General features: G+C 29.9%; 2 protein-coding genes across 3 annotated transcripts; both read right to left on the bottom strand.

The window, feature by feature from the left end:
* Nucleotides 1-2,006: 2,006 nt before the first annotated feature.
* Nucleotides 2,007-2,858, bottom strand: Bm5623 (Uncharacterized protein; the record flags this gene model as incomplete). The annotated part of the gene is made up of 3 exons (XM_001898750.1): nucleotides 2,007-2,282; nucleotides 2,495-2,607; nucleotides 2,795-2,858. The coding sequence occupies 3 exons, from the start codon at nucleotides 2,856-2,858 to the stop codon at nucleotides 2,007-2,009; spliced, it is 453 nt and encodes a 150-aa protein (XP_001898785.1).
* A 2,106-nt stretch (nucleotides 2,859-4,964) lies between these two features.
* Nucleotides 4,965-11,599, bottom strand: Bm323 (Uncharacterized protein; the record flags this gene model as incomplete). Of its 2 annotated transcripts, none has more annotated exons than XM_043074187.1 (10): nucleotides 4,965-5,329; nucleotides 5,727-5,846; nucleotides 6,206-6,287; nucleotides 6,602-6,682; nucleotides 6,983-7,542; nucleotides 7,863-7,991; nucleotides 8,787-8,832; nucleotides 9,140-10,650; nucleotides 10,996-11,150; nucleotides 11,532-11,599. In XM_043074187.1, the coding sequence occupies 10 exons, from the start codon at nucleotides 11,597-11,599 to the stop codon at nucleotides 4,965-4,967; spliced, it is 3,117 nt and encodes a 1,038-aa protein (XP_042930121.1). The 2 variants fall into 2 exon arrangements, with proteins under 2 accessions (XP_042930121.1, XP_042930120.1); XM_043074186.1 differs by having other exon boundaries at nucleotides 7,878-7,991.
* Nucleotides 11,600-12,814: the final 1,215 nt, after the last annotated feature.

The following is a 12,814-nucleotide window of genomic DNA, read 5'->3' as shown; positions in this document are numbered from 1 at the left end:
ATATCCACGATTGACCATTTTTACCCTGATGAATTACGATGGCCTAACGATTATTGACACTTTTATTTTCAATCAGTAAAGCCTTTCACGAAATGTGTGCCTTAGCACAATGTGCAGAAAATATTCCTACTAATTTAACATTGGGTCATTAACCAAAATAGTATAACAAGACTTAAATTTCAAATAGAATTATAATATCTTTTGCTAATCATCGAGAAGAAAATAAAGTGTTTGCAGCACTATGCAGTTCGAAGTTACAGTTAACATGCTCATGGTAACGGTAGCTAATAGCTAACATGAATATGAACCCTGAAGAGGTTCATGTAACTGTCAAGCTATGATACATAATATATTCGACAACTGCTCTTTGACTTGACGTAGGTCAGTGTTAGAATGTACTGATTTTACGTCCAAAGTCTTCAGGTTTAATTACTTTATTGTAGAAAGTGAGTATTACACCTTCGGTCAACTAGTTCCTAATACAATGTGAGATGTTAATGAAAAAGATGGAAGAGCTATCAGTATCAGGATTTCTTCCACTTAGGATTTGAAAGTGCGATAATTAGATTAGATCAAAGCAAAGAGTTTTTTGGATCAAGGAAGAAATACCGTGTGTTAATGGCTGTGTCCAGGAAATTCAAATCGCTGACAAAGGAGTAACAGGAATACTTTACTGACTAGTTCATTTTAAAGCGTCATCACTTTAATTTTAACCAGAAGGCTTAGTGCACGGAATGATCTAATATTCCAAATAGATATTGAAAGTTTTCGGTGTGATATGCTAACATAAGCAGTAATTGAAAAATTTCCTTTTACTTTGAAAGGAAATTTTTGTTAGCAGATTATTTTTATATAACAGATGTGATGTTATCATTGATACAGAAATTCACCTCATCAAATTTTACTTTTTTAGCAACAAATACGATTAAAGGAACTGTTTAAAAAGAAAATCATGTCTGAAATACTTAAAATCATTTCGATTTTGCGTTAATTCAGGAAGCCTACCAACTTTATTCGGGTCTTCTCAAAAAAAAAAAAAAAAGAATAAAATAAAATAAATAAAAAAGCCTATGGTGCTTATATTTTATTCATTTTATTCTTGAATTTCACATCTTTATTTTGTTTTCACAAATTCTTCCACTGGTTAGGAATTCATTTGAAATAAAATAAATTCAGCCCATTGTCATATTTATTTGTACTCTCATAAACAAATTGGACATTACCCACTGTATAAAATTTAATTTAATGAAATTAATATTTGAATCAAGATATTTGTTTTTTGCTAAAACACAATGAGATTTAATAATTTGAGTTATAAATATTTTTAGCATTTATCTTCGATAGAAAAAAAAAGGAGTAGTAGAACTTGAAAAAGTTTTTGTGGTGCTTTATATTTTGCTTCCAATAGAATGTGAGGGCGTTTCTAACATTCATTTTAGTCAAATTTTAGAAAGTTAATAATGGGTGGAAATGTATTATTTAAACGCATCGTTTATTTTTATGTCTTAAATTTAGATATGTCTTTTCAATAAAATTATCAAGTGAACAGATAAAATACTAAATTGTAATATTGACTGTATTATGCGTCAGAAATATAAAATTACATTTAATGATTCTTACAATAAAATTTTTATAGAAACTGAAAACAAAAGTTTCTTCTTGCAAATGAATTTTATTCATGAAGAGTGTTCTGGAATTAAGAATAGGGCTTAAAACAATCCAAAAGATGCTTTTAGTTTGGTAGAAATTAAATTTTTTGTAAAAATTACGTCTTAGATTTGTTATGATTGCATTTTGTTCTTTCTAGTATGAAGTGAATGATCTATTTGAAATGTAAATGACCATTGTACTATATAATTTTTCATTGAGTACCTCAACATTCCTTGCTTTGTTATCATTTTTTAACCTTCAGTAATGTTGTTTTGTCCTAATGCTGAAAATAGTAGGAATTAGATCGGAAGGTTTTTTTTCTCTACTTTCTTAGTGGCCTTAAAGTATTTGGGATTTCATTCCACAACTTCTACATTTTGCTTAATTGTATTGGAATTTATATTCTTCTTAAATGGAAATGTACAACCAATATCGAATTGTATTTCTTCAAAGAGACATTTTCCGGATCGCCATAAGAACCAGTCATTTTTACGCTGTGCAACATTATATGTAAAAAAAGCCAAGCACTTGTTATTGTTTGAAGGACGCTTTAACATCACATAAGCTGATTCAGCTTCTGCACATTGCAGTGGACAATATGTCAAAATTTGATTCCGTGTTGCATCTTTCTCCTAGAACGAAGGAAATTAGTGAAGATGAAATTACATTACTATCAACATTGATTTCAAAGGAAATTAGTGAAAATGAAATTACATTACTATCAACATTGATTTCAAAGGAAATTAGTGAAAATGAAATTACATTACTATCAACATTGATTTCATATTTGAATACATCGATAACAAAATGAATGAAACCATCATGCAGAATAGTTACTACTCACTGTAAAACATCCATTGTGATTGGTTGTTGTCCTCTCAATGTCATCTTTGAACATTAACGTGCAATCGGATGGCTCCTTTTCGTTTCTTATCACGCAAGTGTACCGTCGAAACTCTATAATAATGTCAGTTCTTCACTTTTTACAAATATCATTTTTTTTTTTTTTTTTTGTAGTTGAACTAAATAAACACTACTGATACTAAAAGCATTTTAAGTTCAACATTCATATCAAATTTGAAGATTATGAGCTATTGATTTATTGTTTTGATAAGTTCAGAAAAACTCGAAGAAGATAACATACGATTATGTTGAAATTCAGCTTCTCCATTATAAAGAAATACAAATAATAACCAGAAACTACGCATTGAAATGATCTGTAATAAAGGGTAATTTATTATCTATTTTAACAGTGTTAAAAAACGTGTAATGAATGATGATAGTATCATTTGCAGGTGTGGCTTCCTCCTTAGGTTTGAGTTCATATGATTTATTTAAGCGAATGAGATGATCTTCATACTTACTGAAATGAATTAAAATAATAAACGGACCACTAATAATAGAGTGGAGCGTTTACCAACCGATTATTGGCTTCCCAGACCACCTATAAAGTCGTTAGGCTTAGTCCGGAAAAATGAATTGTGGAATATAAATTAGTGCGTCGCTCGCTTGATAAATTAAAATTTAAGTTACTCGATAGAACTAATAATAAAAACATCCTGGAATGAAACATTAGTGGATTGAGTTGACCGAAGAGTCGATGAAATAAGAAAAGCAATAATGTAGTTGTATTTGAGTTTGACCCAGAAGGATGACCTAATAGTGTCGTTATCATTGTCACACCCGTTTGTTCATCATTTTCTTGCCCTTCACTCAGCTGTCCTGTGCGTTGTAGATGATAATGCAGTCACAGGTGTTGCTTTCTCCAAAGAATTTCTATCGTTACACTTTATTACCAAAGAATGACCATTTGGACTATCTGATAAATTCAATTCATACCATGAATTACAATAAATTAAAGTAACTGCAATATTATCTTTATTTTTATTTGTTCTGTATAATTTTATTTATAATCATTTACTACAAAATACGAAACGAAAAAAGAATGAAACTAACTAACTACAAGATAATAACTTTTTTCAGAAAATTTGACTTAGTGACAATTCATCTCATTTCAAAAATTTGGCAATGATTAAGTTACGTGAAGTAGTGATACTTGATCACTGTTCAATAACTGAGAAAATACTGATCCATGTTGATCATCTCAAATTAGCTAGTGGACAAAATCGATAATATATTGTTTAAATCAGAAGTGTAGATCGGACGAATCAATAATGCATGATTATTTTAGATTTTGCATGACAATATTAGACTTGCAGTTGCATTATTTTTGATATAATACAGTAATGAAACTTCAATTAAAAGCATTTTTATTTATTTATTAGGCAGTAGAGATGTTTCCGGAAAAATTTATTTTTTCTTTAGTACATCAAAATTTTTTTCAACCAGTAATTGCATGTTCGATGGATAGCGTACTGCTTATCTAATGTTTAGTATTAGAAATATTTTTGTGCACGATACTATACAATTAAAAACAATGCAAAATATGCTCTATAGATTTAATTACATATCTGTTCGTATGTGATATAATGTGAGATAAGAACTGATAAAATTCCATCTTCCCTCAATTTTGTTTGCTATAGTTTGAAGATTTGTTAAACATCGCAATCTTCAAAATTTCAAAAACAATGTGGCATAAAAATTAAATGACAGGAATAATTATTACATTATCAAAATTAACAAGCTGACAAATTATCACTATTTAATATATGCAACGACTTTGTCTTTCATATCAGACTTTACATCTAAAGACAATTCAAACAATAAAATAAATGATATTAATATATTTTAGCGAGATTGAATTCATTTCACTTTTCACACTGAACGAACAATTTATAGTTTTGTTGAAATGTTCAGTCATTTTAATCAAAAGCGTTCCTGCCAACGACATCGCTTCCTATGATAAATGTTTGAGAAATAAAAATTAACAGTTTTCTTCAACAAATAATCTGTGTATTTTATTAGCAGCACGACAAAGACATGGCAGAGAGCATAATGGAACTGTTTGAAGGCAAACTGAAACAATAAAATTATTATCATTAATTCCTGTGAGTAAGACAGTTAATCTCATGCCATTACTAAGTGATTTGGCCATTAGAATCAATTGATATCGTTGATAATTTTAATAATTAAAAAAGAAGAAAAAAAGTGAGAAATATTTTAAGAGCTTAATAGGACTTACAGGTAGGACAGCGACAGCGACAACAGCCTGTAAATATATTTTGCACTTACGTGTAGTAATTTGAATATAGTTGAATTAATTCGAAGAGTAACGCTAACTGAACAAAATAAAATGACATTATAATCTTTTGTTTGCACTATGCAGTAAATTTAAATTTCGTGCAAATTTTATGTTACTTCTCAAGATGATCAAGCATCAATGTAATGGTTATGATTAACTTACAAGGAAGCAATAAACAGTATGGTGAACAGTTTGTAACAAATCCACCACCGCAACTCTGATATCCACTACCGCCATTACCTTGACCACTGCCACCACAGCATTCCCTGCCTTTTTTTAGATCAAACATTGATGATGGGGCATTTAACGATTCTTTCCTGTGAATTGTTGCTTTCGGGAAGCTGGTATAGAATGGCTTTTGTGGGATGTATGACTGGTAAAGTACGGGCTTGAAAGGCTGGGCTGTGTAAGGGAACTTTACTGAATTTGGCGGTAATGGCTGTGGGATGAATTGTGGTTCATTAATTTTCGTTGATTCTATAAAGCAAAAGGACTGTTATTAACTTCTAAAATTGTCGTTTTTAAATGAAATTATATGACACTAAATCTTTGATTGTTTCAATTTAAGGGTAGCATATATTAAACAACAAAAAAGTAATCTAAACAGATTTTCTCAGATAATTATCATGAGAAAGTAAATATCCTTGAAGTTGCAATCTAGCTAAGGTACCGTATGATGGTTGGTCGAAGGAGTCTATTACTAATAACTTACTAATAACTTCAAATTACTAATAACTGAATTGAGAAAAAATATTGACAAATATAGTATAATTGTTTCGCCTATGTGATCTTGTTAAATTAAACAGAGACTCCATTTTTTAACTGCATCAAAAAAGTAACCTTAAATGTAAAACAATTACGATACAAAACAAACCAACAGTGCCGTATCCAGGCGAAATGCTTACATATCGGTTTTGCATTATCGGAATGGGAAAAAAGGTTGTTGAAACAATATCCTTGGAGGATATGCTGGCAAGTTTTTCTGTGTTTCTTGCTATAACAATATATTTTAGTAAAGCTGGGTATAAGTATCTTTTGATGATGGAAAATTGTATATATATATATATATATATATATATATTTTTATAATGTTTGATAGCATGATGTTATCATTACTTCTAAGACAACATAATTAAAAAGGATATACAAATATTAATTCTTTAAAAACCCATCTTTAAATAGAAATATAAAATTAATGTTTAGTTAGCGAAATAGTTCATATTGAGCAAAAAAACCTTCATATATATTGAATTCTTCAACATAATTAAAGTCTTCATTAGTTTTAAGAAAAAATATTAAGTTGTCCTTTAACTTTTGAAAATTGCTTGAAATTCTGTAAGTAAGGCAAAAAACCTTTTGATATCTTGGATTGGTTACCAGTTACAGGTGTATTTCGCGGGCTTTCATTTCGAATTAACTGCCGATTTTTATCGACCGGAAAAAAAAATTATACCATATGAAGTAATCAAAAAAATAGTGGTGAAATTTATTCTTTAGTTCAAGACTAAACTGTGAAATACTGAAAGACTTAATTAATAGTTTTCGGGATTAGTACTCATGTATTCTATTTAAAATCATTGTTTAAATTCTATTTATAGAGTTTTAATATTGTATTTGGACTGATAGGTAAGCAAATATCGAGAAGACGCCTTTGTACTGAATATTTATTGCCTTTTTTCTTGTAAAAGTTATATTAAAATATGGCGAGTAGTTACTTTGAAGTATTAAATAATTTCGAATTATACTTACTATAGCCATGACGCTACCATCATCGTCATTTTTATATTCATGAAAATTGCTGAGATAGGATGACGTTCCACTATTTTTAATCTGATTCAAAATTTTGTATTATCAGCAAAAATAAACACATTTTTCATTAACCAACGAAATTTTCTGCATTGAATAATTAGTAACTTTTTGCGGAATATTACGTATTTATTACTTCTCACTTTGAACTTTTTCAATCACTTGAATATATATATTCGAACATTGAAAAGTATGAAATCAGATTTTTCATATTTGAGAATAAATCAGACTGTAAGTGGTAACATTGATAATGCTTTTTACAACATATGAAGTTCTTTGACAATGTTTCCAAAAAAAAAAAAAATGAACTGAAAAGGACTCTACCTCATCTGCTGTTTCATTATGAAGTATTTTTGATTGAGGAACTTCACTTTTAAATTGAGAATTCCAATCATTTTCACTTACTTCTTCAAGATAACTTGAAGTTGCTTCTAACAAATCTTCTGAAGATTCTTTATCAATATGAGAAGGATTGACTTGCCAACCTTCCTCAGCAGTTGAATAGCCATCTGATGAAATTTCGGTCACAGCTAATAACGGAACAGATGGTGGAAGTAAAATGATTGCAGGAGGAGTTGGTGCGGAAATGTTGATTGCTTCTGAAGATTCTTGTGTCGTGCTAACTAATCCCGAAGTATCAGATATTTCATCATCAACTTTTACTTCGGAAATAGGAAGGATAACATGTTGTCTCGATTCTCCAAGCTTTATTGATGATGTTGCATACCAGTTCATGGATGCTGCATGATTATCATCAGTGATTTCTTTGATTGGTATTTCAGTTCGATGAATTCCTGCTAGAATGGTACTCGATATTATCGCTACTGATAATGGTATTTCGTTCGTTATCTGCAGAAGCATTGACGGCATAGTTTCTTCTGCATCTGAAACTACTAGAAAATAAAGAATTAAGAAGTACTAGAAAATAAAGAATTAGGAAATAAAGAATTAAATTAATTAAAAAAAATTTGAGGTTATGCAATTGTTAACAATTCGACTTATTTGCAAAGATATCATTTGAAAAAGTGCAGCTCTGCTTTTATTAATAATTAAGCAAAAATTGTAACATTCATTATCATTATTCTAACTAAAAGTTCCTATAATCTCTTCCAATAAAATTTAACTTCTAATCTAAATTTCTGATTATTTTTAAAGATATATCTTTGCTGTGAATAGTGAATATCTTCGTTTTATGATATATTACAGTTTTTTTCATTACTAGTGCTGCTTGATTCAGTCTGTTTGACTTCATAAATTTCGTTGAAAACTTCCGACTTCATTTCAGTGACCACTGTGCTTTGCTGTGTGATATCACTGGCAGTGCTGGTAATATCTGCAAACTTGTCAAAGAAACCGAAAACAGTAGCATAATAAGATTTTTATGGCAGAATTAACTTTCCTGCAAATTATTAATTTCTTTTTACATTAAATTTAAACTGAAATGATTTAAAAGATTATTAAATTCGGTTGCTAGAAAAATATTCATTCGCCTTTTTTCAAAACTAATGATAACAAATATTTGACCAGTTTTGGCACAGTTACGGCTTTATAATTTAAATAATTGAATTCAATGAATGAATCCTCGTTATTTTTCCCATAAAAAATCTGCTTGCTTAAAAAATAATTACTGAATGAAATTATGAAAAGAATATCCGTGCTGCTCTTTAGTTCAACTTAATTTTGTCAATTACACAACATTACTTTAATCAATTCATATGTGCTTGTACTATTAATTCAATCAAATATTTAAAAATCCACGAAAGGTAAGAGAAGAGGATGAGAGTACAAAATTATGATAAACTTTTCTGTTGCTACTGAATGTTTTTTTATAAGAGAGTAGGTTTTAAAAAAAAGTAAAAATCTTTTTTTTCTTTGAATGCTTTGATCAAACTAAAGCAATTGTCATAATATGTTAGCTAAAGTGTTTCACATAACTTTAGCTGTAAAACAAATTAACGTTATCACACGTCATAATATGATAACCTGCATTTGCGTTAATAACCTGCAGATGATACAAGATTGTTCTAACAATGAAACCTGCTGTACATTACAAGCATAAACCAAATGATGCAGAAAGACAGTTCATTGATTTTATTTTGTTGTGCAAACAATTCTGTTAGTTAATTACCTATGGCGGATAAATGCAGATCGGAACTCATCTTCATTTTATCAATCTAAAAATATTTTCTGTAAGTAATGCCTCCTATTCCTCTCATCTCTTTATTTGCAGAAGAATAAATTTATATTGCATATTACTACCCAATATTAATTATAAAATTTCTATTTTAGGATGAAAATTTCGTCATAAATTTCATTTCTTCCTTACAAATGAAAGTTATTAACTGTTCAGGACACGTTTTTCTGAAAACTGTATTTTTGTAGCCCTGGTACTTGATTAGGGATATTCAAATGCACATTTAAGGACATAAAAGTTGTTTTCTATTTTTGAAGAAATTTAAAGTGAAAGAAGTATGAATAAACCTGCTCCTGTTGAGAAATATCGATGTGACCTAACTGGTCTGGGACTTCGCCATGTTCAACTACTTCTCTGCTTTCATAGCTGGGATAAATATTGGTTAAATAGATATCAGTGGTTTGATAATTTTGTTCATTAATTTCAGTACTAGCGATGCCTTCAGTATCTAAGTCAGAGGGTAAATGCTGTTCCTCCAGATAATATCCATTACTGAGTGATGTTAGCTCCGGATAGTATCTACTAGTGAGTGGTGAATGCTGCTCAAAATTAGATCTGCCGTGCAAGCTATCTGTTTCTTGTCCAAAGTTACTCAAAGTTTCTTTTTCATTAGTGACATTCAGAATTTCTCCAACTGATAAACCGTGGTAAGATCCAAGTACGGGCGACTCTTCAAAAATCATTGCTGTTGACACTAATGTCTCTTCATGAGTGGTTTCTTCCAGTGTAGTGTTGTTATTGCTTATATTGCTTTCATCAGTGTCAGACCCAAAGTATGCAGAACTTCTGGGAATTGTTTCTTGCTTTGATGTATGCTTACTTGATGACACATTATTAAAAATAATAGTTCCATTCTTCATAGAAAAATGAAAGGATAACAGTGATTGATTTCTTGGCTTAACAAACTGTTTCTCAACAGTCGACGTGATATCTATTGGTTGAAATAATTTTTTTCCAGTTTGTGATAAATTATTTTGATTTACTACTACTATTCCAGAAGAATTTTTTGTGTTTTCTAAAATGCTGGTTTCATGAATATCACTAGAATATTGAATAGCTGATCCCTGAGATTCTGTGTTTACAACAGGGAGATTCATTGGAATATCTGGTTCAACAGTTGTTAATAATGAAAAGAATGAAACTGTATTCGTCGATAAATCCGGATAAAATTCACTTAGATCAATAGAAGTTTCATAGTGACTTTTTGAGACTTCTTCAGTTTCTGAAAATCTCCTTGGTTTTTGCTTTTCTTTGGTTTCCCTAAATAGAGTATTATTTACGAAATTAGAAGGTAGTTGTTTTGATCTGATATCTGATGATGACATAGCCTCCTGTGGAACACCCTGCACTACTATGGATGTAGTTACAGACATTGTATTTTCGGCTTGAAATTGCTGCTCACTACCTGACGGATTGCGAATTATTGTAGCATCTGAAGTTGTAAAATACAACTGTTCCTTATAATCATGAAATTCATACTCTTCTGCTCCCGGTTGCTTTGTGTTCATAGGATAAGATGAATCTAACACTTGGTGCTGTGTTGATGGGGAAACTGCTGAATTTAGAAAGGAAGTCGAAGATATTGAAGAAGCATGATGCTGCTGCAATTCATCGTTACCGGAAGATGCTAACGGTTCTTGAAATAGTTCAGTAGGTTCTTCTGTAATTTCTTTTTTAGTTTCCATGCTTCCAGTCAAAATGCATCCAGTTGTTGAGGGATCTAGAGATATTCTCTCCTTGGTTTCATGCTCTCGACTTGAATTTACAACTGTTCGCTGCTGATTAGAACTGCTGATAGCTGTAAAAGACACAAGTTTTCATTAATCTTTTAATGAACGATTCGAATTATCTGACACTACCAATCATTTCATGTTGGATTGAAAAAAATATTCCACTGATTTTGAGACTGCAACATGTATTCATGATTCTAAGAGATTCTAGAAATAAGGTCCAAAGTGCCCAATGAATAATGTAAACACACACACTTTCAGATTCTGAACAAGAAAGCAAAGACTAAATCCTAGAATTTTTTAGTCCGAAAATATTCCATCAAAAATATACTTTTTGATCAACAATAGGTGTAATAAATTGACAATTTCATTTAAACTGATGCTTTTAGAAGTCTTGAGAATTAAAATTAAACCTTGTTTTTGAGCATCTGAAATGCTAGCTGTCTTTTCAACACGAGCTACTAAAGCCATATTATTCTGACCAAGATTTTGGATTGTGAATAACGCTTTAGCTGGACGATACACTTCATTGGCATTTAATCGGTATTTCAGATCTGTCCATCCGTTACTAAAATGATCATTTCAAGTGAAATTAATTTTGATATGCATAAGTAATTGAAAATAATTGAATAACAACACTATATTACTCTAATTTGCAACTCGATAAGTCAATTTTTTACAAGCGAAAACTTCAGAAATGAAAAAAAACGTCGTAAAAAAATGAAAAAGGATGGAGAAATGTGAACAATATGATAAAAACATATATTGTAATCTATAACTCAGTAATCTCGACTTTTCTTGTGAATTGTCTATCAAGACTTAAGAAATTGGCAAAAGTAGAAGTATTTCTTTAATATCTTACCGGAAGATTTGTTTTGACTACGAAAGTAAGGGATAAATAACATCAATTCGGCATGATTTTTTTTAAAAAAAAAACTAAGAAACTCACTTGACATGTTGATATAAAATATCTGGTCGTGGAATATCAGGTGGCGGATAGTAATTCACTTGTGACATTTCAACATTTGGTGATATACCTCTTTTAAAAGAAGCATTAATACCTGAATGGAAAATAAAAAATAAGGTTAATATGTGGATTCCACTAGATTTTAAGTTTTCTTGATATTTTGTTGTCTCTAACTGCCCTTCCATGAATGATTCATCATGTTGCTTTAGGAAAGACAATTTTTACTTCCATCACCTTTATGGTATTTTGTCTCTTAATGTTGCTAAATCGTGAAAGTAAATGCATAGAAATGAGAAACAGTATAGATTGTCAATAATCATATCCAATAATAACTTTTTTTTATTTTTTTAAATTGAATTGAAATATTTGTAGAACAGAATTTTTGTTTACATAAATTTGTATTTTAATGCCATACCGTCGATGACACACACAAAAATACGACATTTTGATCCCTTGTAATGACCACATGAAAAAATTAAATTAAATTTCATGAAATAAAGAACAACCCAGATTCTATCGGATGAAAGAAAAAAAGAAAGTCCTGAAAGAAGTGAAAATCTTTACCATTATTTCTTTTGGTCGTGAGGAAACAAAAAAAAAAAAAAAAAAAAAAAAAGAAAAAGGATTAAGAAAAATCTCAAGGATATACGATAACTGAAAAAGAAGAAAGAATCAAAATGATTTCGACAGAAGCTGTTTATTGCACATATAACAAATAATGAACTCTTCATCTTTATCGTTAGCATTTGGTTGCTTTTCACATCTATGGTTTTTAATTTTACATCATAATTTGGTTTTGCTTGAATATTTTAATTTGTCAAACTTTTTTCTTCTAATTACCCTATTTGATTCACGTTTTTCATGGAAATTTTATATTTTCGTCGTAGTCGATTTTTTCTTCTTATCAATTTGAGAAATTTAAATTTTGTTTAACATTTTCACTGCGGAGCCTTTACTATCCAGTTTTTCCGTACTAAAACAAACAAATACGCATAAATTTGGACCGCGATTGTAATGGCAAGCAATTTTTTTTCCACCCAGAGAACTTTATGACCTTATAGTGGTCAAATAGCAAATAATAAAAATTTTCTAGCAAATAAAAAAAAAATCTCAATAAATAATAAAAATTTAAAAACATCGCAAATCATATTTTTAAAACGAGTAAATTTATTGCATTGATGAAGTACTCGATCCCTATTGCACAATAAATTTGGTTACATGAATTTTATTGAGGAAATATTAAAGTGGAATAGGTTGAAATATAA

Source organism: Brugia malayi, assembly GCF_000002995.4.
Source record: "Brugia malayi strain FR3 genome assembly, contig: Bm_v4_ChrX_scaffold_001, whole genome shotgun sequence".
NCBI lineage: Eukaryota > Metazoa > Nematoda > Chromadorea > Rhabditida > Onchocercidae > Brugia > Brugia malayi.
The sequence above is the reverse complement of the archived record's forward strand: the minus strand, read 5'-3'. Positions and strand labels throughout refer to the sequence as shown.